Source organism: Papaver somniferum, unplaced genomic scaffold, assembly GCF_003573695.1.
Source record: "Papaver somniferum cultivar HN1 unplaced genomic scaffold, ASM357369v1 unplaced-scaffold_10, whole genome shotgun sequence".
In the NCBI taxonomy this organism is placed as follows: Eukaryota; Viridiplantae; Streptophyta; class Magnoliopsida; order Ranunculales; family Papaveraceae; genus Papaver; species Papaver somniferum.
In genome coordinates this window covers 12,132,803-12,158,304 of record NW_020618825.1, presented here as the reverse complement: position 1 = coordinate 12,158,304, position 25,502 = coordinate 12,132,803, and the positions used below count along the sequence as shown (strand labels likewise).

At 36.9% G+C, this 25,502-nt stretch overlaps 2 protein-coding genes across 3 annotated transcripts; one reads left to right on the top strand and one right to left on the bottom strand.

The window, feature by feature from the left end:
• Positions 1–9,757: 9,757 nt before the first annotated feature.
• On the top strand, positions 9,758–13,158 carry LOC113326648 (B3 domain-containing protein Os05g0481400-like). Of its 2 annotated transcripts, none has more exons than XM_026574344.1 (7): positions 9,758–9,967; positions 10,619–10,687; positions 10,819–10,908; positions 11,076–11,134; positions 11,237–11,402; positions 11,498–11,710; positions 12,366–13,158. In XM_026574344.1, the coding sequence occupies exons 1-7, from the start codon at positions 9,884–9,886 to the stop codon at positions 12,903–12,905; spliced, it is 1,221 nt and encodes a 406-aa protein (XP_026430129.1). In that variant the 5' UTR covers positions 9,758–9,883; the 3' UTR covers positions 12,906–13,158. The 2 variants fall into 2 exon arrangements, with proteins under 2 accessions (XP_026430129.1, XP_026430128.1); XM_026574343.1 differs by having other exon boundaries at positions 9,759–9,967; positions 10,810–10,908.
• A 117-nt stretch (positions 13,159–13,275) lies between these two features.
• On the bottom strand, positions 13,276–19,933 carry LOC113326647 (phosphoinositide phosphatase SAC2-like). The gene is made up of 16 exons (XM_026574342.1): positions 19,317–19,933; positions 18,819–19,023; positions 18,554–18,719; positions 17,741–17,963; positions 17,275–17,351; positions 16,903–17,090; positions 16,733–16,830; positions 16,479–16,612; positions 16,244–16,363; positions 15,734–16,103; positions 15,317–15,438; positions 15,096–15,209; positions 14,717–14,875; positions 14,346–14,495; positions 14,094–14,169; positions 13,276–13,848 (listed from the first exon to the last, which is right to left on the bottom strand). The coding sequence occupies exons 1-16, from the start codon at positions 19,368–19,370 to the stop codon at positions 13,732–13,734; spliced, it is 2,373 nt and encodes a 790-aa protein (XP_026430127.1). The 5' UTR covers positions 19,371–19,933; the 3' UTR covers positions 13,276–13,731.
• Positions 19,934–25,502: the final 5,569 nt, after the last annotated feature.

Sequence of the window (25,502 nt, the reverse complement as noted above, 5' to 3'; positions counted from 1 at the left end):
TAATGCTCCATATTGAAATTTTCTACTGGTAATTACAAAGTAGGAATAGTTTCTTACATTTCTTATTCCCTAGCTTTTGATGCTTTGGAGTTTAGTTCTTCCCTAGTTATTTAGGATTCTTATTCCCTAGCATCTTTTTTTGTTTTGAAGCATATTTATTCATTATCCGAAGTAGAGTGGGTTTATATCGGATGTCTAAAGGGTAGTGCAATTATCTATATATCCTTAAATGATTTAAATTGCTTAAGTGCACTTATTCTTAAAAACCTAAAATCAAAATCACCTTTAAACTTTAACATACTCTCTTCTTCTCTAGCTTTAAAATAATAGTCGATATTTTGTATAATTGCCACAATTAATCTTCGATTTATGAAAATTTGACCATCTATTAAACATAGATATAAAATGACTTGCACAAAAAAACAAGCACTAGATAGACGTTTAAATTCTTTTTCTAATCCGTCAATTGAAGAACAAGAAGAAGTTGAGGTTTTGAAACTTCGTGCAACCCTTCACGAAAACAACATGAAAGAGAAGCAGTCGTACAACAAAAACACCAACATTGAAAACTCAGTAACTAAGATCATTTCTACACAGGAAAATAACAAAATTTCATCAATTAAAATCCTCACAAATAACCAATTTCCAACTTACAGATCTCCACATGAAACTCTCAAAAAAAATATTGATGAAACATGGATTAAACCTACAAAAAAGAAAAAAGAAAAAAAAAAAGAAACAACTTCCAACCATTCATATCCAACTCTTCAATACCAGTTCCCATTAAAAAGCCATACAGAAATCACCCAAGTTTCAGAAACTATTTCCCCTGGAAAAGGAAAGATAAAATCAAACACCTTCAAGCCCTATCACCTCACTTTTGTGGTCTTGAACCCGATGCCCCAACTGCATCTTTCTTCGCATCTCTTCCATCCCTTTCCTTTAAACCCTCCTCTATTTTGATATCCTTATTTGTATCCCTGGTGTTTGAAGAGGTGTCGAATTCCAAATCTGTAACCTCATGTCTTCTCACTATTGATGTTACAAAAGTTGGCCATGTCACTGGAAAAACTATTCCATCTGAGCGTTCCAGCATGTCAATCTCCTCAGCAGGCACCCATGTCTTAAAAATAGGAACTGTATATCGAGGTTTATGGACATACATATATCTTGGTTTTTTTTCCTCCTTTCATATTTATCCTTCTGCAAGTCTTTTTCTGTGAAAGTATCTTTCCTTTGATATTTGATCATGTTTTTGAAAAGTTTTTCAAAACCTTATTTAATAGACACACAATTGAAAGTGCATTTAAGTTATACAGTTAACTTGATGTCAAAATTTGACAAAATTTCTTTCATATTCTTTGCATTCAAGTCTCCTAGATACAATTATGCTGAGAAAAAAAGTGTTTCGATTTACACTACTAATGAGTCTGTTGGTTTCCCAATGTTTTTAGGCGGTAGATTACCTCCGATGGTCATCTTCTTCCGGGATCTTGTTCAGTCTCTTCAGCATCCTATTGATATGGACCTTGTGATATGGGTTAGCCCATGTCATTATCTTCCTGCCTTGTCTCCTACCCTCAAGCACATGGTCTCAAACACTCATAGTATAGCTCCAAAAGACCTAAGCCTTGGAGACAAAGAAACTGTCGATTTTGCTTTTTCTTCTAGTTTGACCAACAACTTGCATTGCACTTCAAGGTGCATTAACTACAAACATCAGTGTTTGGCTTTTCCCAGCACTATCTCTTCCCCCTTATCCAACATTTGTATCTTACCTTTGCAAGTCGCTACACACATATACTTCACATGCAAAATGAATTCAGAGAATCTTAGTACTTTGATTGTCAGCAGTCACGGGGACTACTCTGTGAGATATCTTTACCACCTCTACAAATCTCACTCCACAAACCCAAACCTTCACTCACTCTGCAGAGTATCCTTTACTTTCAATCTAAAGAAGATAGGGGAAAAACTAAAACCAAACCCACAAAATCAACGCTTGAATACTTTTGGTATTAGTTTTCATAAAGTTTACACCATAGCGCCATCTTCTGGTGCTTATATTGTTAAGGAAATAACTGAAGAAATGTAATCAAGTCAGATTATACATGATCCTCTACGACCAGTTGTTTTTCTAAGCAGGGATTAACTAAAGCCAAGACCAGTACAAGATGATAAGTGGTGCGTTGTTGGAAAACTTCATAGCAACATTTTTATCAACTCAAAACTATGCAAGGAAATACTGGAATCTTCAAAAAGAGGTGATTGTCACTCAGTTCAATAAGAAGAAAGAAAAATTTCCACTTCAGGTTTCATTATGCAGCAGACATTCTAGTTGTTAAATATATATCCTAAGCCTTGGCTGATCTATGAAGCTATCTTATCTATCATCCAAATTCCGTTTGAAGGAGTGAGCAAAATAAGAGAGGAAGAATTTTATAGAGTTCTTATAAGCATCACTATGAAGAGAGTTCCAAATGACTACATAAATTTCAGTGTACTTGAAGGAATAACAAGACCAGTTGGAAATATGGTGATGTTCAAAGATCCATATGGAAGAGATTATTATGAAAATAATGTTGAAGTTATGGATGACATCGATGTTACTCGTATTCTTCCTTTTGGTACTGACTGTGTTGTTGGTGGAGTTAAAGTTTGTATTGAGTTCTCTTACTATCTTCACCCTTTTAAGATGTGTCAGTTCTGTAGAACTCTAGACCATTCCAAGAGTAGCTGCACCCCTAAAAGAAGAGAAATCTTAGCTACCAAACTGGCTTTGAAGATAACCCACCTTATCAACCCATCTTTTAATATTCAAAACCTTGAAATCAATGAAATCTCTACTCCTGCAAAATCCCAACCTCCTAATAAAGCTGCAACCTCGAGTTTTACTGCAAATCCTTTTTCTTTGCTAGCTTTGGAGCCTCAACATCTAGAGTCAGAACCAGAGCCAAACATAAATCCCAAAGGAAATACTTCCCTAAATCCTCATCAACAAGTTTCTCTCCCTATGCTTGCTTTTACAGGAAAATCAAAGTCCTTTGCAAAGTTACCAAACTCGGATCTTTGTCGTGTCACTGCAAAATAACAAGTCTATTATGCTACAGGCTAGCAAATTAAAAATTTCTCTTACAATCTGTTTCAAAACCGGGTCAACTCACCTCTTGTTTCTGAACAAGTTGCGAATAATGAGCCCAAGTACCCTCCAGGTTTTGGCCCAAACCCAAATTTCTCAAAAACTCCTACGACTAAAAACACTGCTACTTCTTCTAAATCCAGAAAATGGATTAGAGAGGAACATCATAAAAACCCTCTCTAACCCTAAACAAACCTAATGATTCTACCAGTTGTCTAGTGGAAGGGGGGAAAGAAAAGAGTATCCCTCTCCTTACTCAAACCAGAAAAAACCTAAATCTGAATTCAATTCTTCTCAAAACCCTGTGTTTCTTTTTTTTGAAGCATGTAATTAAATAAAAGGGGATTAGTTTATAATTTATCGCGGGTATGTGGTACCCACAGAGTCGAGAAATAGAGTTTGACTAATAAAAGATGGGATTTTCTGGTCCCATATCTTGGTCGATAGATTCCCTGCTTGACTTCCATCTGCCACATGATTGGCTAACCCGTCTGCTGCTTGATTTCCTTCCCTGTAGTTGTGATGGATAGCAGCCTGCGGGATTTGTCGAAATCTGATTTTTATTTCTTCAATCATCCCTGATATGTGCCAAGGTGGGGGGGTGGATGAAGTGATGAAACACAAAAGGTTTTATGAATCGGTTTCAAAGATAACTTTTGGCCATTGTCTTTCTGTTGATGTTCTTGATGCCAATAGCAGGGCCCAAGTTTCTGCAGTTAATGCAGTTGTAATTCCTAGCGGCTGAGCTAAAGCCATTGTAATTTGTGCATCATAATCTCTGCATATAAATCCTTCCCCCGCAATTCCTGGGTGACCTATGGCTGCTCCATCCGTGTTAATCTTAATCCAGTTTATATTCGGGATGGACCATCCTACCGATATTGTTGATATCCTTTTGTCCCTTGTAGGGTGGTCAAAACCCTATGTTATGGTCCCCTTCTATCCGAATCCAATCTGGAAACCAAATTTTGAGCTTCATCTCTGGCTCATCTGAGAAAATTCCTAGATGTATCAAAGGCAAAAAAAACCATTAAGTCCCAAAAGGCGACCAAAGGAACAAAGGTGGGATATACTGGAAAAGAGGATCAGGGAGGTATTTCTTCACCTGCAAAGCATTTGGATACCAACTCAAATCAGGATTTTCTTCCAATTCTCTTCTCTTATTTACTGCTTTACTACCATGATGAAAACAATTGTTATTTCCAAATAATCATGACATGGTATGGAGGTAGAACTCTTAATTTCTTAAGTTTTGGGTATTCTGATGTGTCTTATTTTTGGCAATGGGTTAGAATCTTGTCTTGGAACTGTCAGGGATTAGTCCAAGCTCACACTAGACAACAACTGAAAAAACTAGTTAATGCTCATGAACCTAATATTCCTTTTCTTTCTGAAACTAAACAAATGCATAATTTTGTTGAAAAAATTCTTCATGACTCCCTTTTTTAAAATCTGGTCTGTCAAAATCTTGTGGGTCTAGCTCTTGGTCTTGTTGTTGCCTGGGATAGTACCACTAAAATTAATGTTTTTTATAAAGATGATAATCAGATAAAATACTCTGTGTACATGAAAAATCTAAAACTGAATGGCTTTTAACTTGTATGTATGGTACCCCTTATAAAGATAATATAAAGGATGAGTCTTGGAAGTATCATCTTCAAATGGGTGAGAATATGAACAAGCCCCGGTTGGTCTTAGGATACCTCAATGTCATTCTCAGTCAGGATGAGAAAAGAGGAGGAAACAAGGCAAGAGGTTTTGATACTTGGAAATTTAATTATATTTTTAATCGAATAGGTCTAAAATACTTAGGGTTCATTGGCTTCCCTTATACTTGGTCCAATCAGCAAAGTGGCTCTGATCTTATGTAAGAAAGATTAGACAGAGGTATGGCTAATTGGATCTGGCTAACCCATTTCCCCAATGCCACTGTTATACATCTAAACCACTTAGTCTCTAATCATTTCTACATTCTTATGAGCACCGACATTCCTTGTCAGGAGGGTTTCAAACACTTCAAATTCTTTGGTCTTTATCAAAATAAACAAAAGTGCAGAGATACTAAAAAAGCCTCGTGGGAAACTAGGATAACTGGGTCTCGTGCTTATATTCTAGTTAATAGGATAGCTATTTTCAAGAAGGAATTTAGTCTGTGGAATCGTAATAACTTTGGAAATATCAAAAATAACCTTTTAGGCCTAAATAATAAGCTTGACCTCCTCTTGTCTGACCCTAACATTAGACTTAATGATAAAAAAACATTATTGACACTAAGAGTGATATTCAGAAGTTGCATGACTATGAGGAAGCTTTTTGGAAAATAAAAGCTAGTGAGAATTTCATAAACTTAGGGGATATAAACACTCACTATTTTCATCAGAATGCTATATATTATAAGACAAAGGCAAAATAGAATCATAGGCTTATATGATAGTAGCAATAACTTGGTAGAAGGAATAGATCAAACTGCTAAATGTCTGAATTTACATTTTGAAACTCTGTTAACTACCTCTGCTCCTGTTATTAACTATAATATTGTCAATCTTGTTCCTTCTTCTATAACTGATTTTGAAAATAATAAGCTAATCGAATCTTCTTATGAGTCTAAAATTCATGATGCTTTGTTTGGCGTGCTTCCTAACCCCAGTCCTGGTCCTGACAGTTTTTCTGCTTGTTTTTTTCAAAAAAATTGGGGCATTGTAAAAAAAGATATTATAGACACTGTTAAGGCTTTCTTTCAAAGTGGGCATATGCTCACTCAACTAAATAAGACCTACTTTTCCCTAATTCCTAAAGTCCAACACCCAGCTGGTCCTAGTGATTAAAGACCCATAAGTCTCTGTAATATAACCTATAAAATTATCTCAAAAGTCATTGCTAATAGATTAAAACCCTTCCTATACAGATTGATATATCCATATCAATCTGCTTTCGTCAAGCAAAGACTAATCTCAGACAACATTCTTTTTGCTCATGAGATAATCCATGCTACACGGAAAAAAAAAAAAGAGTAAAACTGATTTTATGGGGCTAAAGATCGACATGTCCAAGGCCTTCGATAGAATTGAATGGGATTTTCTCAATTGCAATTCTCCGAAAAATGGGATTATGTGATGGTTGGTGCAACCTTATTCTCCAATGCATTAGTACCAGTAGCTCTGTTATTATTATTAGTGGCGTGCCTTGCAGACCTTTTAAGCCATCTAGAGGATTGCGACAAGTGGACCCTTTGTCCCCTTATCTGTTTATCCTATGCATGGAATCCTTCTCTAGAATTCTATCTGATGCTGAAAATAAAGGCCTTATCTCTGGTTTTAAAATAAACAAAAACTTCCCTTTTATTAGTCATTTGATGCTCGATGATGACTGTTTGATTTTTTCCAAAGCTAATACTACTCAAAGTAAAAATTGTTGAAACTCTTAGAGGATTATGGTAGCACTTCGGGTCAGATGATAAAATTTATTTTTGTCACTCCTCATATCTCCGATAGTCTTGGTAGAGACATCATAAACATTCTCCAAATGAAAAAAATTAGATTAGATGATAAAATATCTAGGTGGTCCTTTGTTTACTAATAAGTATAAAATTGATTGTTTTGATAGTTTAACTGTTAATATGGGAAGTGGTCTTAAAGGGTGGAAAAGTGAGTCCATATCCTCTCCTGGACGAGGGATCATGGAAAAAATTGTCCTTGAATCGTTGCATGTTTATTATATGTCTACGTTTATCCTGTCTAAAACTACCACTAAGAGAATAGATAATAATATATGTGACTTCTGGTGGGTCAAACTGGGCCCTAAGAAAGGAATGTACATAAAAGGCTGGAGAGGTCTTTGTAAAAGTAAGGAAAAAGGTGGAAATGAGTTTAAAAAAGGTTGATTTAATGAACCCGTCCCTCATTGCCAAAAATGGTTGGAGGCATTTCCACCAACCTAGCTCTATTTTTTTCAAAACTATGAAAGGGAGATATTTTCCTAACACTAATGCCTTTCACGCCACCTGTAATGATGAATCATCTTGGGCCTGGAAGGGTGTCCATAAAGGTCTCATAATTATCAAAGATTTTAGCATATGGAAAATTGGAAACGGTAACTATGTCCACATCTGGAACGATAGCTGAATCCCAGATGAATAAGGAAAACCTATTAGACTCTTAAGATTGGAAACTAACTCTAGCTACAACATGTGCATGAACTAATGAATGAAACTGGTTAGAATATGGATCGTGCTAAACCAAATTTTTGAATGGAATACCATTGTTAGAATTCTTATTATCTCTCCCAATAAAACTAAGGATGACACTCTTAGATGGATTGATAATAAACAAGGAATTTTACTAGTAAATCGTTGTATAATCTCATGGATAAAAAGGACTCTCAGCCTACTGACTTACTTGCTAAGAAAATCTGGGGTCTAGATGTCCTTTCAAGAATTCAGTTATTTATATGAAAGATGAAGAATGATAAGCTTCCTTATAGTGGTCACCTAGATAGATATATGGGTTATATTGATCCTCTTTGTACTATGTGTAATAACTGCATTTAAACTGGTGAACATTCGTTGATGTACTGTAATTTTGCCAAAGATGTTTGGGCTCATTGATCCCTCAATTTAGAAAATGCTATAAATGGTTTTAATAAACTGTCTGACTGGTGCCTTAGCTGGTTCTCTACCAGGCACACTGATACTCACTGGGGTTCCTGGGCTTGTGTTTGTGCAACCATCTATTGGTTCATTTGGAAGGAGAGGTGTGACAATTTTTTGAAAGAACCAAACCTTGTCCTAAAAATACTGCTAACAAAATTATTATATATCTGAACTCTGTTTTGGTGCATCAGCAAAACTCTAATTGCAGACTGAATGATAGATTGATGGAAGTTCCTGACCAAAGTCCCAACTTGCATATCTCATTTACTTACATGACTGTTATAAACAATGTCACAGGACTAACAGGTATTCGTGTTTGCATATTAGGTCCCTCTGGAGAACTTTTTGGCAGGAGAACCAGGAGCATCAGAGTCCATGAAAGAGAAGAAGGAGAGTGCGTAGTTGCCAAGGAAGCTGCAGATTGGGCCACCCAAATCAATTGTAGAATCTTCAATCTCCTGGGATGCAACAAGAATATCACAACAACTCTGTATGGAGGAACTCAAAATACCATTTGGAAGACAAATGAAAGAATAGACCAAATCATTTTGAATCTCAACTCTTTTGACAAAGGTTTTTTATAAAGTTATTAAAAGTAGAAACTTTCCTGATCTTTATAAATTAGTTACTTTAGGTTGCAACACTCAAAGTCCTCAGCTGTGGGGGAACCTTCTCTTCAAACTCATTGTCAGTCATTTTTCTCTTTATCTATAAAAAAAACAACACACATTTTTCAAAAAAAAAACTGAAATTCAATCAGAAATTCAACCGAGTGAAGAATCGACTCTTGAAATGAGTATTATAAGATAATTTATATAAACCAGTTTCTTATTTTGTTGTTTTTAATTGATAGAATAAGTATAATCATTAGAAAAAAATATGGAGTGAAGTTCGGCTTATAATTGAGACGAAATAGCAACCGAACTTCACTATGTTTGTCACCCTGAAGGTGCTTACGAACAGTTCGGCTTATATGACCTTGATTTTTCCAACTATATTACGATTTGGTAATCCACTTTAATTTTTATAAATTTGAATTAATCTTAATTTAATCCATAATATTCCAAAATTATATATCTATAATATTTCTTTAAGAAACATTATAAATCCACTAGATTTAGGTAAGCTAATATTTGTTTTTATCCATATAAATCCAGGTCGAATACACCCCTGTAAAGGTTGGCGGGTTCTCTTCGTCCGCTCGTGGTTGTGATTGTCCGCCGCGTTTAAGTTTCACCCGCTCGCGGTTTGTCTCCGTCTATGTGCTTCTTCACCCACCGCCCACTGTTTTTCGGTAGTGCAAAATCACGTTTGCCATCTATGTGGCTCAACAAATAAATTTTTTAGTTGATTGCCATAGAAATTGCCCTAAGGATTTTAATTTTACCAAAACAAGTTTTTTGTGAGAAACAAAAAGGAAGGTGGATAAATATAATCAAGTTTTTAAATTTGGTAACATAATTTTACCAAATCAATTTAGGTGATAGGGCTTAATTCAGTAAATGACCATTAGTCATGTCCCATTCTCTATTTCACTCGGTAGAAAACTTCGATAATTTTTTTTGTTTAACTTATCATTCTGTTTTGAAAACAAAAGTGTTGCACCTACCGAGAAAAGTAGACAAAATCTGATTCATCAGGAAAATATGATAGGTCAATAGATACATAATTAGCAAGTAGTCTAGGTCCAAAGAGAAGTTTGCTAGATTAGGATCCATAGGTATAAAAAGTGACCTTTTGGCTGAGCGGTTAGCAGTTTTCTCAATATCAATTAGTTCTCCCGCAAAACATCCCGACTGGGGATCGGATGGTTCAGGGATGCGCTCATAGCATTGAGATTATCAATGGCAAAAATGGGTCCCAAGAATCTGTTTCAATTATAGTCCAAGTATATATCAGGGCCACTGCTCCAAAATGTCCACATCCTAGAACCACTACTATAGATTGAGTTGAGGTTCCCTGTTTTCCGGAGTAAAAAAAAAAAAAGTTTTATTGAAACTTTTAAAAAAGAGCCGAACCGGCAAACAAACGGGCTGTCTCCATCTCTCTCTGTCACAGAAAAAAAAAAACACAGAGATTTTTTTCATTAATCAGCCATGGCGAAGGGTCGTACAACTACTGCTAACTCTTACGAAGAAGAAAGGAAGAAACAAATCGAAGATAACAAGAAACGACTTCAGGTCTGTATTTCTTAATAACTGTTCATTTTTTCCATTTTCTTTTTTCATTTCAATAATTCAATTAGACAAAATCTCATTTAGGGTTTTTGATTAAATATCTCTACTAATATTTCTGGGTTTTCTAATTAAAGATTAGTAGAGACTTATGTATTAAAGCTAACATTGATGAAACATTTCATCTCATTTAGGGTTAGGGTTTTGAACTAAGGGGCTGTTCTCTAGGGCATGCCTCCAATGCAGGAGGAATATGCCCAGTTCTAGTGTTATTGCTTTCAAGGGGAAGCAATTTATGGAGATTGTCTCGAGTTTGAGGACATATCTGTGGCTATGTTGTGAAAGGCGAGCTAGGCGCTAGGGTTTGGCGCCTCGCCTAGCGCCTCACACGACATAGATTTAGGCAGTAGTCACCTTTCTGAGAAACCCCCTGGGGAATCGAGTTTGACAGATCTGAGATGACTTAGCCTAATATTTAATTCTTGTTTGTTTAGAAGAAAGTGAACAAGGGGTAAGCTAACGCTGTGTATACCAATGCATTGGTCTACAAACAATTAGCATTTGGGAATGAGTAACACTAGGAATTGGATGCATGAGTTGCTTGCTGCTTGATTTGCCCAGTTGAATATTTCAACTTAGTTCGTTTTTGAATTGCAGGAACTGGGTATTGCGAAGGTGGCTAAATGTCTATCAGATGTCGCTAACATGGAAAAGCAGTCTCCGGCAGTAAGTTCTGAACTGGGTTTTCACTTCGAATACTTACTTTCTTGAATATGTGAAGTTCTCAACAAATGTAATATTTTTGTTCTTTTCTCTTGTTTACTTCTGAATCCATTTTGATGACATAGAAAAAGCAGGCCAAACCTAGAATCAGAAAGACTCCTACAAGCCCTGTTGAAGTGAGATGCTCTTCACGTGCACGTAACACGGTTTCGTACAAGGAAGAGGTAACATAACTTCTATGCTCTGCTTAGTGCACAGTGTAAACTCTTTATTTTTATTTTGAAAGAGGGGGTTACATTACTTATTCAAGTTTACATTGCGGGCAAGCGTTATCACATTTGAGTCGTCAGTTACAAGACCAACTGATTATTTTTTTCTTCATATGATTCAGTTCGTTGATGACCATTTGCGGGGAAATAGGTTCAGATCAAGCTCATCGTTGAATACAAGGTCAATTTTCTAGCTCAATGAGCTGTCAGCTGTGTATTTAATCTGCAGATTGTTTTTCCTCCGGTTTTTAAATTGCTAATACTCAATTACAATGATGACCAGCTACTTAGGGAGGCCACTCGAAGAAATAAAAGTTCCTACCTATGAGCAACGATCTGATACAATGGAGCGTGCTGGGATCTTTCAAAGTGAGCTAAAGCGGAAGTCTAAATACCCATCGTGTGTCAAATCGATGGTTCGATCTCATGTATACAGCTGCTTTTGGCTGGTAAGTAGACTAGTTTGTGCGACATGTTTTGTTCCTCCATATTCAATAAAAATATAAGTTATGTGATTATGGTTTCATATGATGATGATTTTAAGGGTCTTCCAAAAGAATTCTGCGACAGCCACCTTTCCATGGATTGCGAAAAATGGGAGATGGTGTTAGTGGATGAGAAAGGCATAGAGTATGACACAATCTACATTCCAAAAAGAACAGGTCTTAGCGGTGGGTGGAAAGCTTTTGCCCTTGATCATAAATTGGATGATGGGGATGCAGTGGTATTGGAGCTTACGGGGCCAGCGAGATTCAAGGTAGGATCATCCATCTCACACCTGTTACTATTGGTTGTACTATTTCTAAGGTATCTGTTTGTTTTCACATTTATGGATTATATCATCACCAACTAGGGTATTCCTTTTCATGATTTAAAAAGGTAGGCATAGATGGCTAGAAGTCCTGTTTAATGACCATCAGTGTATGTGTCAAAAAATTTAATGTGGTTGGTGTCAACTGAGAATATTAGCTGCAAAGATTTTACTGGCATAAGAGAAATAGTTTGGTGGCACTATATCAGAAACTGCATATGGTGTGGGAACTTCAATATTTACTGGCATAAGAGAAATCACCATATACTCAAATACACCCATAATACAAACAAACCATGGTATTAATTAGACTGTTCTAAGGGAATAGTTAGCCTTAGAAATGTTGTCTCAAAACCTGAACGTTCGTGCAATATTGCTGACATGGTAAATCGCCAGTCTATGTAACAAACAAACCATTCAGTGTAGATTTTGTATCTACTCAGTCAGAGATTTGAATTCTCTAATGGCTGAAATTTTCTATTACCACACCTCAAGAACACTCCTTTGGCCCAAACAAGTCAAATCTTTTATAAAATGTTGGAATTTGTAGTTTCTCGAATCACTGTTAACCTTGGAAAATATGAATTGTTCACTTTTGCAGGTCTATATATTTAGAGTGTCTGATAAGTGGGGTGAAAACTGGGGTGATGTTAATATTGCAGAAGTAAAGAAACCATGTACTGAGGATACTACTGATGAGAATATAAGTGAAGAAAAGATTGTAGAGAGCAAAGCTGAAGGAAGAAGAACCCACAGTCTAAAGAGAGTTAAGAAGTCTGATGCAGATAACAAGGATGCAGATGGCAGTGCAAGCGAGGAAAATGATACTGTAAGAAGAAGAACCCATAATCCAAAGAGACTTAAAAAGACTGATACAGACAGTGGGGATTCTGATGGCACTATGCTTGAGGAAAAGGCTGTTGTAGAAACCAGAGTTAGAGGAAGAACCCCCAATCCAGAGGGAGCTAAGAAATCTGATGCACGTGATGCGGATATTGATGAGAACACGAGTGAAGAAAAGGATGTAGTAGGTGATCCAAAAGCTACAGGAAGAAGAACCCGCAAGTCACAGAGAGTTGTGAAGTCTTCAACAGCGATTAGTGCAAGTGAAGGGGATGGGAGCTTGCATAACTTGCTCTAGTTAAAGAAAAAGATAACTGCACAGGTTTTAGCACAGTAACATTGCCATCTTATTACGTGTATATGAAAAATTGCTAATTGGTACTTGGTAGTAGCTCTAGGATAGGTGGTCAGGTCAAGCTACTTGCTTTTTTTTTTGAAGAAGTTATAATTTCCGAAGCTTTTAAGAATAGTAGTCCATAACTCTTGTAGGTGATATTAAGTTTTAATGATTGATTCTACCATCATAACGTCTTTTCTAGGCATTTGATCTAGCAGCACCAAACTTGTATTTGTTGTTTCCAACTGTTTTTTGACTGCCCGATTTTGTTACCTGAGTGCAACAGAAAGGTTGTATTTTCCAAGTGTTAAAAGGAAGAGGATGCTTCTTGTTTGTCAAATTGGTGACATCCCTTGCAGGAATTTTATTCATTTTTCTCAGTACAACCAAACATTCATGTATGTAACCGAAACAAGATCTTCTACTGTATAAGTGTAGCCTCGAGTCAATAAGAATGTGCAGGTATTTACAAGAATTGTGAACTCCTAAGTACATCAAAAATCTAACATGGAATAAGTATGGGCGGGGCGGGGTGGCAAAAAGAACGAAAACAAACGCTACCTGTATTATCTACCTTGCTCTTTTTTTTTTCCATGTATTTTTGGTTCCGACCAAGGTTTTCGATCGAAACATTTTTGGGAGATAAAGAAAAAGATGCTTTACAAAGAATGCCAGATCCAGAGTTTTTGCTTTTTCCTTTGCCATGTCACTTATTTTTCTCTACCTGGTCTTTTTTTTTGCTTTTGGAAATGGCACGGATTAAGATCACTGGGGTGTTGAAGATAAGTCATACCACTTCTGCTAACTTATGAGGCTCTACCCGTGTGTGCCATACTGCCTCTGCGTAGCTTACCCAGTGTACAAATCTGTCTGAAAATTTTCCAACCCCAAGAGCATTGGAACTCTGGAAAGAAGAAAAACAAGAGAAACTCAGTACCAGATCTATCTTAAACATCTCGCTCCACATATTGCTCAAATTAGAAAATTTGAGTGTATGTCGTCGAAGTAAACATGCTTCCGGCTATAAGTAAAGAGATGTTTTTTTCAGATGCAGCTGATTTGTGTTGTAATTTATGAGAGCTAATCAAATTTAGAAGCGACAGAATTCAAGAGGAATTTGGAAAGTGAAAGAGGTAAGGTAATTTCGACCTTCTCAGTGGAGTCATTTTCACTTGTAAAGGACGTAGTTTTATCTTTTATTCCCTCCATAACATTCTCTTCGGACCTACAAGCAGTCAGATTAGAAGCATGAGTCCACAAATCACTACAGACCAGCGGGTTCAATTTTCTCGATATCAGACTGTCAGGATCATTCTAACCAATTTGGATTCCCACGAGGGAAATACATAAGTCTTGCACACGAATAAATTGGTTGGTTAATCAAATAAATGATAAGAATACCTCTCATGTAGGTCTCCTGCACACGAATTTCCAGCAGAAGAAAGCCAATCAACATCAACAAAATTTGAGCAGTTATGCGAGTCCTCGTGGAAATGAATCCGAGTGCTTTGCATGTCAGTGAAAACTTGCTTGCTAGCCATCGAGGTGAACCTAATAAAACAACAACTTAGACTTTAAAACCAAGATATCCATCACCTTAATTGCCAAACACAATTTGTTAATTATCATCCAATCAGTTCTTCCATACTCCTACTAGACACAATTCTAGCCACTTGCCAACAGTATATGAACTATCAGATACTGACATAGGAAATTAAATACCTGACGGTTATACTACGGAAGCAACAAAAGTGAAGCAACTAAAAACCAACCTGGAAAGTGAAATGTCACTGTCACAGATTTCAGGTGTAGAATCATCAAGAAGATGACTGCACTCTCCCTGATTTCTTTGCCCAACATTTGTAGCCGGCATTGGATCATCACTTGGAATGACAATGTTACCATCTGATAAGGATCTTTTAAAAGATAGCCTACAGAAGATAAGCTCGTATTATAGGTTTACACACCAGAGCAAAATGACTACAAGGAAAATTTAGTCACCTAAGTTGAAATGTTGAATATCCAATTCTCCAACTTTTATTATCTTATACTTTGCAGACTATATACTTGTTCTTACCGCTAAATTACATAAGAAGCCTACTACATTACAAAGTTGCAAAATATCATCAAGAATTCTTAGAAAATCCATACCTAGCGTTTTCATCTGCAAAAATAACATCACGCCTCCCAACATTGAAATGCTGGTCTGAATCTAGTTCCCAGAGTGCAGGATTACCCTGTTGTGGTTGGAAGTACCCCAAGAATCTGCTTTGCGGTAAATATATCAAATGCTATGAGTATTTACATCGTATAGATTAGAAAATATCATGAATATGAAGTAAAGAACAATTTTAAGCCAGGGGGTAACGTACATATTTATTGCATCTTGTTTCTCAGCATCCATGTAAGCATTGTTGTAGTAACGTTGAACTGACCTGAAGAATTCTTGGGTACCAATGGCTGCCATCCAGTGGCCCCTTATCAAAGAGAATATCTATGGAGCATCGAAAATACAAGAGTTTAGTTGTTATCAAAAAAAATTGTATTTGCCGTACAAGTAAACTGGCGGTACAAAATATAGAATGCAAGTGAGCTAGAGTATTATTCTTGACTTCCATGCTTCACTAAATTCTTTGCAACCATGATAACGTATTTCAAAAATTTTAAGCCGTTCTTTCTTCTTTCAATTTCTCCTCTCATGCAACCAAAGAAATTGCACCTAAAATATTCATGTTGTGCGCTACCCTGAATTAAAAATCATGCGCAGAAATACTAAAAAAAATGGTTACCTTATTATGAGCAGCAGATCCACCATACTGGAAAGCAATTGTGTCGCCCATTATCTCATATAGCCCCATGAACTGAAGAGCCAAAGGGTTATCCTGGGTGATCTTTGGACTATCAATCAACCCCAAGGCATGAAGTTGATGTCCAAGAGCACACAAGCCGTATGAATATTGCGCAACGTTGGTACGATCCAAGCAATCGATGCAATTGGTCCTAAGGACACCATTTTGTAGCTTCGGTTGCTTGATCAAGGGATTCTCGTTAGCTTCACAATCATTATCAACCTCAACCGTGCCCGTTTCTGAGTTATCCACGTTCTTTAATTCATTTCCCAGATGATTCTCAGGAGGCAAGACACTGGTATCATTGTTCCTGAATTAGAACACATGTTTATTACTACGGAATCAAAGACGTAACATCTTCATGATTATGAGAAATGCAGGGAGAGTGGATCGCCACATACCCATGCAGGAGCTACTACATTTTTGCATTAGAAAAATAATAAAACTTACTCGAAGATGGATCGTCCTTCAGGCACCAGGTCGGGTGTTAATTGTGAATGGAAGAAGCCTGTCAAGCCCAGGGAATATTCAGCAAATCTTCCAAGTAGTTCCAGCACATTTTTACCTTTGCTAAAAAAATACAAGAATATTGTAGAGTTAGAATCATGTATGTTACCGTAGTAGGTAAAATCAATAACATCAACACCAAATTACTGCGAAGCAAGAGCAATAGAGAAAGCCAGACCTTTTAAAATGTCTGTTGAGATCCAAGTGAAGGAATCTCAGACGATTCTCTGTGGATAAATCTTTGTTAATAACTTCAATTGCATAAGCAAACTCGCTTCGTAGTTTGGATTCTCGACGTTTCTTCTCACGCGTCTGTTTTGCCAACCAGAATACGAAGGAAAACAATCAGGATACACAATTGGGTAATTGTTGAATTTGAAATACAAAGTCAGATTGAGCATAAAACTTTCGCATTGCAAGTGTAAGACCTACCTTAATCAAATTTAAAACGATTATTGGGTTTCCGTATCTCTCCCTAAGATCATCAAAATGAATCCTGGTTGCTCTATAGTTTTGGTCCTTTCCCGACACTGAAACATAAAAGATACATTAGTACAAATGTTAACATGATACAAGCTTATGAGGTACAAGTTGACACTTACAAACAATATCCGGTTTAATATTTAGGCGTGATGTTTCCTGCGACCAGAAGAGAGGTATAGAGCCTCGGTGCTGTACGACAGAACATATTTCTATTGGACCTCCTTCAGGAAGATCTTCAAACACAATCTGTTCAGTCTCAACATCATTAGCTACTCGTCCTCTCTCATTCACACCACGTTTACGGTACCTACACAAGGAAAGAGATAATAAGGAAATGCAGAACACCTCTTAAGATACTTAACTCTAAAACAGTTTGGTTGCATCACATATACACGAATGTGGGAGACAGGACACCAACATTTTTATGAATGTTATTGACCTTCAAGAAAACAAAATTAACAGCGTAGTCAAAAATCCTAATTTATTCAGACCTTGTGCCAGCATACAGACGTGAGCGCCTAGCTATAAGTGTCAAGTTGAAGTCCCTCCCAGAAACTGAAAATTTTTCCTGAAACGAAAGACGCACAAATTTGAACATTTAGGCCCAAAAATGAACAGCAGGTGGGACATCTGGACAATGGCCCCTGTGATACTGGAAAAATTGGTTGATTATACAAAGGAATTCTCAGTGGCCCGTAACTTCAGCATGGAAATGCACCCAAGATGACTAAAGCATCTTGAGGTACAAAAAAGCAACAACAGACAACAGTTCAAATGAATGATTTCATTACCAGGCAAACCAAGTTTCTCATGGGCGAAAAGAAGGTAAATTGAGCTTACAGTTCAATGTGAAACAATTACGAGGGGTTGTGCTTCATCGAATTCTTTGTTATGTAGTACTATATTATAGTGTATATTATGATAGCATACTCGATAGCCCATTCAAGAAATACATACCTGTTTAAAGAAACCATGTACTAAGGCCACAGTCCAGAGAGTATTCTTCAGATTACTCCGAATTCCACGCGTCAAGAACGCATTCCAAACAAACCTTGTTTCGTAGAGGATTTGCCCGGTCTGAGCATCACTCATGTTCCTTTGAAGACTACGCATAACATGGTATGAGTAGCTGAAAAAGAAGTCCTTGGTAAGGTCTATTGTGCATAGAAGCTTCTTGTATCTATGCCATAAACAAGAAAACAAAAAAACAAAAAACATAAATCCATAAATACCAATTGACGAAATAATTGGAGAACAACAAGGTCAGAAATGGTTAGAGCAAAAAGAAGCAGGCCATATATTAAATTGTTAGGAACAAAACAAACATAACCTGTATCCCTCAGATCCTGTAAAAAATACAAAATCATATTTACCCTTACAACAGCATGAAGTTTTCCTTGGGTATTAGCGGAAACTGATCTGGCTTATTGACTTAATGAAACGATATTTAACACTTCACAGATGCAGTTCTAAACATATATATCTGTAAATACCAGAAAATATCTAAGCATTTAGAGGCAACGGAAAGAGCTCACAGCACCCACTGACACTGGAAGTATCTCCACCAAGTGTATGGAACTTATCTGGTACTAAAAACAAGACGTTCCAAAACTCAGATCATTTGTTTCAGATGAACCCAAGAATAAAACAATCACACAAATAAGAGTACTACACTGGGAGGGTACAAACATTTCCAAAATTAAAATTCTAAGGTCTCCTCTTGAAGGTACCGTGAGCATTATACATTTACACACAGAATCGACAAAACACCTGTTTTCGTTCTTAGAAAAAGCCATATTAGTCCGCAAAGTAGGATGTGGAATAGGAATCATCTCGCTCTTGCTGATTGCATATATTGCATGGCCACCAATACAACCAATCTGCCTTCTTTTCGTGATAAGCAGCATGTAATATGGCCCCAAGAATTTAACGAATCCTGAGAAAAACAAAAGAAAAATCACTGTTATGAATTACCTCTATGGTTAGCAAAAAATCTTTGTACCACAACACATCGGAAGTATAATATTTCTCATACCAATAATTCCATAACAAGTTGTGACGAATTTAAGCCCACCGGTCAATATATTCCCTTCATGTAACCGCTTCAACAAATCGTAACATTCGGCTTCTGAATAAATGGTAGAATCTTCAAGAATGTCTAGCTCGGTAAGCTCTGATCGATCAATCTTCAATACTCTCCATACCGTCCTACTCTTGTTTCTACCAATCAAATAAAACTTCTGCACAGACACACACACACACAAACATTCTCGATAAAAAGTTCAATGTGCAGCAACATTAATTCATAGTTTACCACCATAAGCTAATCGATTATTCAACCGTTCAATACTATGAATCACATCCTTCCATTCTAATGCAATTCACTCACAAAAATGAAGCCAATTGAACAAGAAAAACACCATATATCCTAAACAAGAACACAATTGAAAGGACTAACAAAAGGGTCATACAAGTATGAAACTGCTAAGCTAAAAACTGAATTCAAACAAGAAAAAGGGTTTGAGATGTATACCGATTGAGTCTCATAAAGTCTGAATTTCTGCAGAAAAGACTTGTTTGGATCCATTTGGTCTAGTTCTTGAGAACCAGCTTACTTAAGCTCATAATCAATTTTTGCCATGATTATGAATGAATGAATTTTTTTTAGATTCCTTTAAGGGAATAATCCAAAAAATTCAGTTAGTCAATCAACACTGTTCTTCTCCTTCTTCTTCTAAGCTTCTTCAAGCTCAGCATTTTCTACTTGTTCAATCACAAATTATCGAAACTCCTTTAACATTCAATATAATCAATCAATCAAAACAAATCTAGAAGAAAAAAAAATTACACAGAGATTTCAAATACAGAAAATGAATAGATATAGACAAAAAAATATTACACAGAAAATTGAATAGAATACAAGATTGGAACTTTATGAGTTGTATAGATTCAGAGAAAGAAAGGGTTACAAGAAACAAAGGGAAACCACAAAAAACAATGAGATGTAGTTTTTGTTTCTACCTTGAGAGAAAGAGACCCTTTTATATCTACGAAGAAATGGAAAAACTTATCTCTGAAAAGAGTAATAAATTTCTTCTTCTTCTTCTTCTTCTTGGGATTTAGTCAACAATGGAAAAAATACCCGGGAAATGAATAAGAGTTAAAAAAATCTTTAATTTACAGCGAGAGAGGGAGAAGAAGAAGAAGAAATGTCCTGTTCATTGGGCGGCGGAGGACAGGTAAGTATGAGAACATAAAATACTGTATGTAGACCTAGTATTATACACATGGAATACTGTCATTATTATTTTCTTGTGTAAATATATACGGGAATCGGGTTGGGTTTGGAAAACAGGCTCAGTGGCTTCAGATCTGTGAGGAGACTCAGGATTGGGCCCATGTCACTTATCCGAAAAGAAAAATAATTAGTATTTAGCAGTGCTATCCTGTATGACTTTGCGGGATGGTTTTCTGTTCAGACGGTTTCTAAAATGTTAGATCCGGTGTATCCCACATCTAAAACCCATATGTGGAAACGGTGAATTTTTTGGACCCATGATAGGTCTAGGACCGAAAGCCAATAACCAATGAGAGCGAATCCAACCGTTTATTGACGGTCCAACATCTCAGAATCCGTTTGAGCAGAAAGCCACCCCGCAAAATGCGCGCGGGATAGCATTTGTCTTCGGGATATATATATATTCTTTTTGTTTGAGAAAATAAAATAGTGGTCCTTAAAAGTACATATAGGTACATTAGTCTAGAATTTATACTATTACAGGGTTTGATCCCAACCTCTCCTATGGGAGGAAGTCTGAGAACCATCAGACTACTTGATGGTTCTCAATATGGTGACAAAGCAGGTTCAGTGACTTCGGATCTGTCAAGAGTTAGGACTGGGCCAATGTCATGTATCGAAAAAGGAAAAAACTCATTACACATTTTCGTTATGTTACAGAGAGGGAGATATCAGATATCTAATGTCAAAATGAACCCTGATTGTGGGCAGGCATACTGCATAAAGACAAAAAAAAGGTTATGAAATAGCAAAATCAGATTACCCCTTAACCAAATTTTTTTAATGGAAAATCTGCCCTTTATGTATTAGTGTTAGTAATATTTATTAGTGATTAAATATTTTGTTTAGTGATTAAAATAATTTTCAGAATTATAAAGGTTGTTTAGATGATTTTTTGGATCATGGTTCGGCGAAACAATTTGAGGTTCGGCTCACATCTATGAGCCGAATCTACCAATTGATGAACGGTTCGGATCACTGAATCTGTTTACTGCATGCGCCGAACCTATAATTTTCAATTTCAACCCTTTTACTAGACACTAGTTCGGCTTATATGAAAGTTTCATGAAATTTCATGCCGAACTGTTCATATACACTTACAGGAAGCTTTTGTGAAGAACAGTTCGGCTAAAAATGCAACTCAATTTTGAGCCGAGCCCAATACTGTAACCGTCATTTAATCGATGAAAAACAGCAAATAGGAGATTGAGTTTATAAAAATTACTTTCTTATTCTCATTTCCGGAGTTGAAGATGAGGTTGGTTCAATTTATGGTTCAATTTGGTGGTTGATTTTCAGTTTCTACACCTTCATCTTCAATTGGTTCTTCTTCTTCAATTGATGGATTAGAAGACGATTTGGTTTGCCTACTCCCTGCTTTTCTTTGTAGGAGTCATTATGTGGTAGAATTTAATCGACGGTCAAATTTTTACGAGTCGACAATTAATCACGATGATGAATTTTTTTTTCGCAGGAGGGGGAAGAGTTCGGCTAGAGGAGGAGAAAGAAGAAGAGATGTTAAGGGAAACTGATTTTGATTTCTTAGAAAACTGATTTTAGATTTTTGTATGAAGGGTATATAGGTAACTGAACTACCCATAGGGTACCCCTTATAAGGTCACCCAAAATGGAACTATAGTTTTATATGCCTAGAAAGATTTAGGTATGCCCAAAATCAGGGTTCTTTTATTATATTACAGAGAGGAAGATATCTAATAACAATATGGTGAAAAAGCCGGTTCAGTGTTAGAAGTTAGGACTGGGCCTATGCCATGTTTCAAAAAAGGAAAAAAAAAATCACTTTTGGTCTGTTACAGAGAAGGAGATATGTAATATGAATAAAGTCGCTAAGTATGCTTAATGGCTTCAGATATGTTAGGAATTAGGACTGAACTCGTGTCATGTATCGAAAAAGGAAAAAAATCATTTTTGTTATATTATCGCGAAGAAGATACCTGATATCACTATGGAGGTCACCATGTTGATAATGTGTAACATACATAATCTGATTTTATGTACAGTTTTTAGTGAATGTATGTGTTGACATTTCAACCTCATCTTTCGATTTAATTTGGCAAATTTTTTTAACGAGAGACGAAATTTTTAGCACGCATGGTAGTGGGTCAATTATTAACTGCTTCACCAATCAAATGACAATGCCGAACTCTTTTTTTATCTAGTGTGCAAAGAATGGAGTGAAGTTAATGTCATTCGTTACGATATACCGATAGATGTTTTATTACCTGATGAGTGCCAAATATTGTATATATTTGCACCTTTTTATTGGCATTTAACTCATCATTTGTGCACTAACGCTCCATTTTATCCCATATTCTGTGTTTTCGTTGTTTTCAAGAATAAATACTTTTCTCAATTAATTTTGCATTTTTAGGTACTAAATAAAGCCTGGTTAACTCACAGAGCGAAAAGAGCAAAGAAACGGCAAAGACTCCCGCAGAAAGGCAGCGAAGAATGATGTTTGCAAGAGCCGGATCAACTAGAAGTGGGCTTGAAGAGGAAGAATTGTTCTTAAAGAAGATATGGGCTTGGCATACCCAAGGCCCAAAACCCTTACCCAAATCCATTTCCAATATCCATACCCATTTCCATGAGAGCCGTCAGATTGGATCCACCACATCATCCCACGGTCACCTCATCATCGTGCATCAAACTCTGAAGCTCCTGTCAATCATCATAGTACCTAACTCCCATCTAAGCCGTCAGTTTTGATGTATCACAAATCCAACGGTCGCTTCACGCCTGTTTCCCTCGTGCCGTTCGATCCAATCCATATTCGATCATCCAACGTCTTTCATTCGCTGTGCATCAAACTTGATGTTCCTCTCAATACCATAGCAGAAAACACTATCACCCTCAAACAAACACCCCCTTCTCCCCAAACTGTCGACTGCATCTCCCCCAAAAACTCCATCTTCTCCCTCACCGTCTGCAGAGAAAACTCTGCCATCACCTGCTCTCTGCCTCCACCTCGAGCTTCACCACTTCCACCTTCACCCGACATCCCAGAAACCAAAACCCATCACTCTAAACTCTATCTCTCTCACCTCTATCTCATTCATCCTATGAGATAAACCTAAGAGAGCTAGGGTTTGAGTACTAGTCGATATGAGCATCAGAGAGTATGGGAAAATAAGGAGAGGACGAGAAGGAAGCATGGGTCGAGCACAGGGGAGACAAATTCAGAGAATCAGTGAGTTTAATTTCCAATTAAAAATTAGGGTTTCCAATTTAGGGTTTCTGAAAATTTGGGTATTTTGTAATACTATAAAAGGGAAGTGTTAGGGATGTAGAAAGGATGCCTGGGCTAGCCAGAGCTTCACCCAAGAGGACCGGACTAGCCAGTGCCTCAACTGTGTTGTTTTGATTTTTTCTATCAATGCTCTGTTTATGTTCAATGTTTCAATTCCAGTTATTTAATGTGTTAAACATGTTCTAGTTTAATTTTCCAGGGTTTAGATGAAACCCTAGCTTAACATTTGTTATTCATGCTCTTGTCAGTAGCCTTGATGTGTTTAAATGCTCATAGTGAAACTCCATCTTAGGGCTTCAACACTAGCCTTTCACATTGTGTGTCAGGAATCAATTGTAGTTAGAATCATCTAGTGTTGCTGAACTGCAACTCATGCTTAATTTTATATATTGTTCTTTTGATTAATTGTGCTTTAGATAGACAGTTAATGCTTAGGAGGAGTACCTTAGTTGTGATAGGATATTTCATATCAAAATGACCCTTGCTATATATATAGAGGATTTACATCCCTCTTGCTAGTGGTTATAGAAAAACAAAGTTACTGTCAGTGATGAATAATCAGTGTGAGTTAGAGGTGGATTCAAAGACCTTGGTATTTTGTTTACATTTGTTTCCAAATTCTTGCTTCACTGTTTGCTTCTAAATTTTATACTTCACTGCCTTTGGCTCATTGCCATTGTAACTGTCATTTGCCACTGTCACTCTTTACTTCATTAGTTCACTGCTCAGAGAATTAGCTTAGGAAACTTCAACTCACACCCTATTCCCTATGGATTCGACCCGTATTTGCACAAGCTACAACCGACACCGTGCACTTGCGGTATAACCATGTAGGCTTCCCTTATACTCTTATTTCATACATCTTTCCTAGCCTACCAAGTTTTTGGCGCCGCTGCCGGGGACTTGGTGTCGTGTAGTTGGAGTTTTTGCATTTAGTGTAATCATCTTAGTGTAAGCATTTTGCATTTAGTGTATTCCTTTCATCTTACTTTTTTTCTGTTGTTCAGTGCTCCCAGCTTGGGCTGTGCTTATCTCTTTTTATTTGCTTTTCTTCCTTGCTGTCTGCTGTTGTTGCTGCCAAGGCAAGTGCTGGTGGAGCTGTTGTTGTGCCTGAGAGCCTCTTGTTGCTAAGGCTGCCCCTGAGTTGCTGTTGAACTGCCCCTCCTGAGACCTGCTAGCCTGACCTTTTGCTAAGTTGTTGGGCTGCTGCCAAAGCCCAACTGGGCTGCTGAAGTTGTTGTTGCTGTGAACCAAGCCCAACTGGGCTGTGCAACTAAGAAAGCCCAACTGGGCTGTGCCAAAAAGGGGTATGCCTAAACCCATTAAGTGAACCCAAATTGTGGGCTTCCAATTTCTATTGGGTTTGTAATTTGATTGAACTGTGGGCTTGTTTTCAATTTTTTGGGTTTATTGTTCAAGAATTCTGTAGGCTTGTGTAAACTGTGACTCTTGAACTGTGGGCTTAGCCCAACACAAAGTTTGTAAAACAATGTTGTTTTAAAAACTGAAACTGTTATAACTGTGGGCCTAACCCAACTCAAATTTGAAAAACAAATTCCAAGCCCAAGTGGGCCTTATTTTAGGCAAAATTTTCAAAAGCGCCACAATCAAAAACACCCATTTGGGCCTAGTCTTTTGGCTAGTCTGTGAGCCCAAATAGAAACCAAAGTTTCTCAAGCCCATCAAAACCAAAAAAAAAATTCCCTAAAAAACCAAGGTTTCTTTTTAATCCCAACAAAACCAAATGTCTCCCATTAAAACCAAATTTTTCCCAAAAATCCAAACCCATTAAAAACCAAAAAGTGGGCTTTGTAATATTTTTACTTAGCTTTTGATCCCAATCATGTCTAGATTTTTGTCTACAATTGGGGATTACAACAAATCCCTTAGAGAACTTGCTTACGGACATACTTCACGTTATGAACCTCCCATAGACCATGATGTCAATAATCATAGGAATTATTATGGACATTTTCAAAGTCCTGAGCCTCAATACATGAACCCTAATGACTATTCACACATGCATAACTCACCACAACGTGAAAATGAACATTTTGCTAATGCCTCACTCACACAATCATCTCTTGTGGATCAATTAGAAGCTCGAATCGCAGCTTTAGAAATGCAATCACATGAGGAATCTGTCACAT

What these genes read in the sequence shown, in the direction of transcription:
- LOC113326648 (XM_026574343.1), top strand. Translation starts at nt 9,884, where the DNA reads ATGGCGAAGGGTCGTACAACTACTGCTAACTCTTACGAAGAAGAAAGG. An exon ending in CGGTTTCGTACAAGGAAGAG is followed by an intron (nt 10,909 to 11,075) that starts GTAACATAACTT and finishes CATATGATTCAG; the next exon opens with TTCGTTGATGACCATTTGCG. An exon ending in AGCTCATCGTTGAATACAAG is followed by an intron (nt 11,135 to 11,236) that starts GTCAATTTTCTA and finishes AATGATGACCAG; the next exon opens with CTACTTAGGGAGGCCACTCG.
- LOC113326647 (XM_026574342.1), bottom strand. Translation starts at nt 19,370, where the DNA reads ATGGATCCAAACAAGTCTTTTCTGCAGAAATTCAGACTTTATGAGACT. An exon ending in GACTTTATGAGACTCAATCG is followed by an intron (nt 19,024 to 19,316) that starts GTATACATCTCA and finishes GTGTCTGTGCAG; the next exon opens with AAGTTTTATTTGATTGGTAG. An exon ending in CGTCTGTATGCTGGCACAAG is followed by an intron (nt 17,091 to 17,274) that starts GTCTGAATAAAT and finishes TTCCTTGTGTAG; the next exon opens with GTACCGTAAACGTGGTGTGA.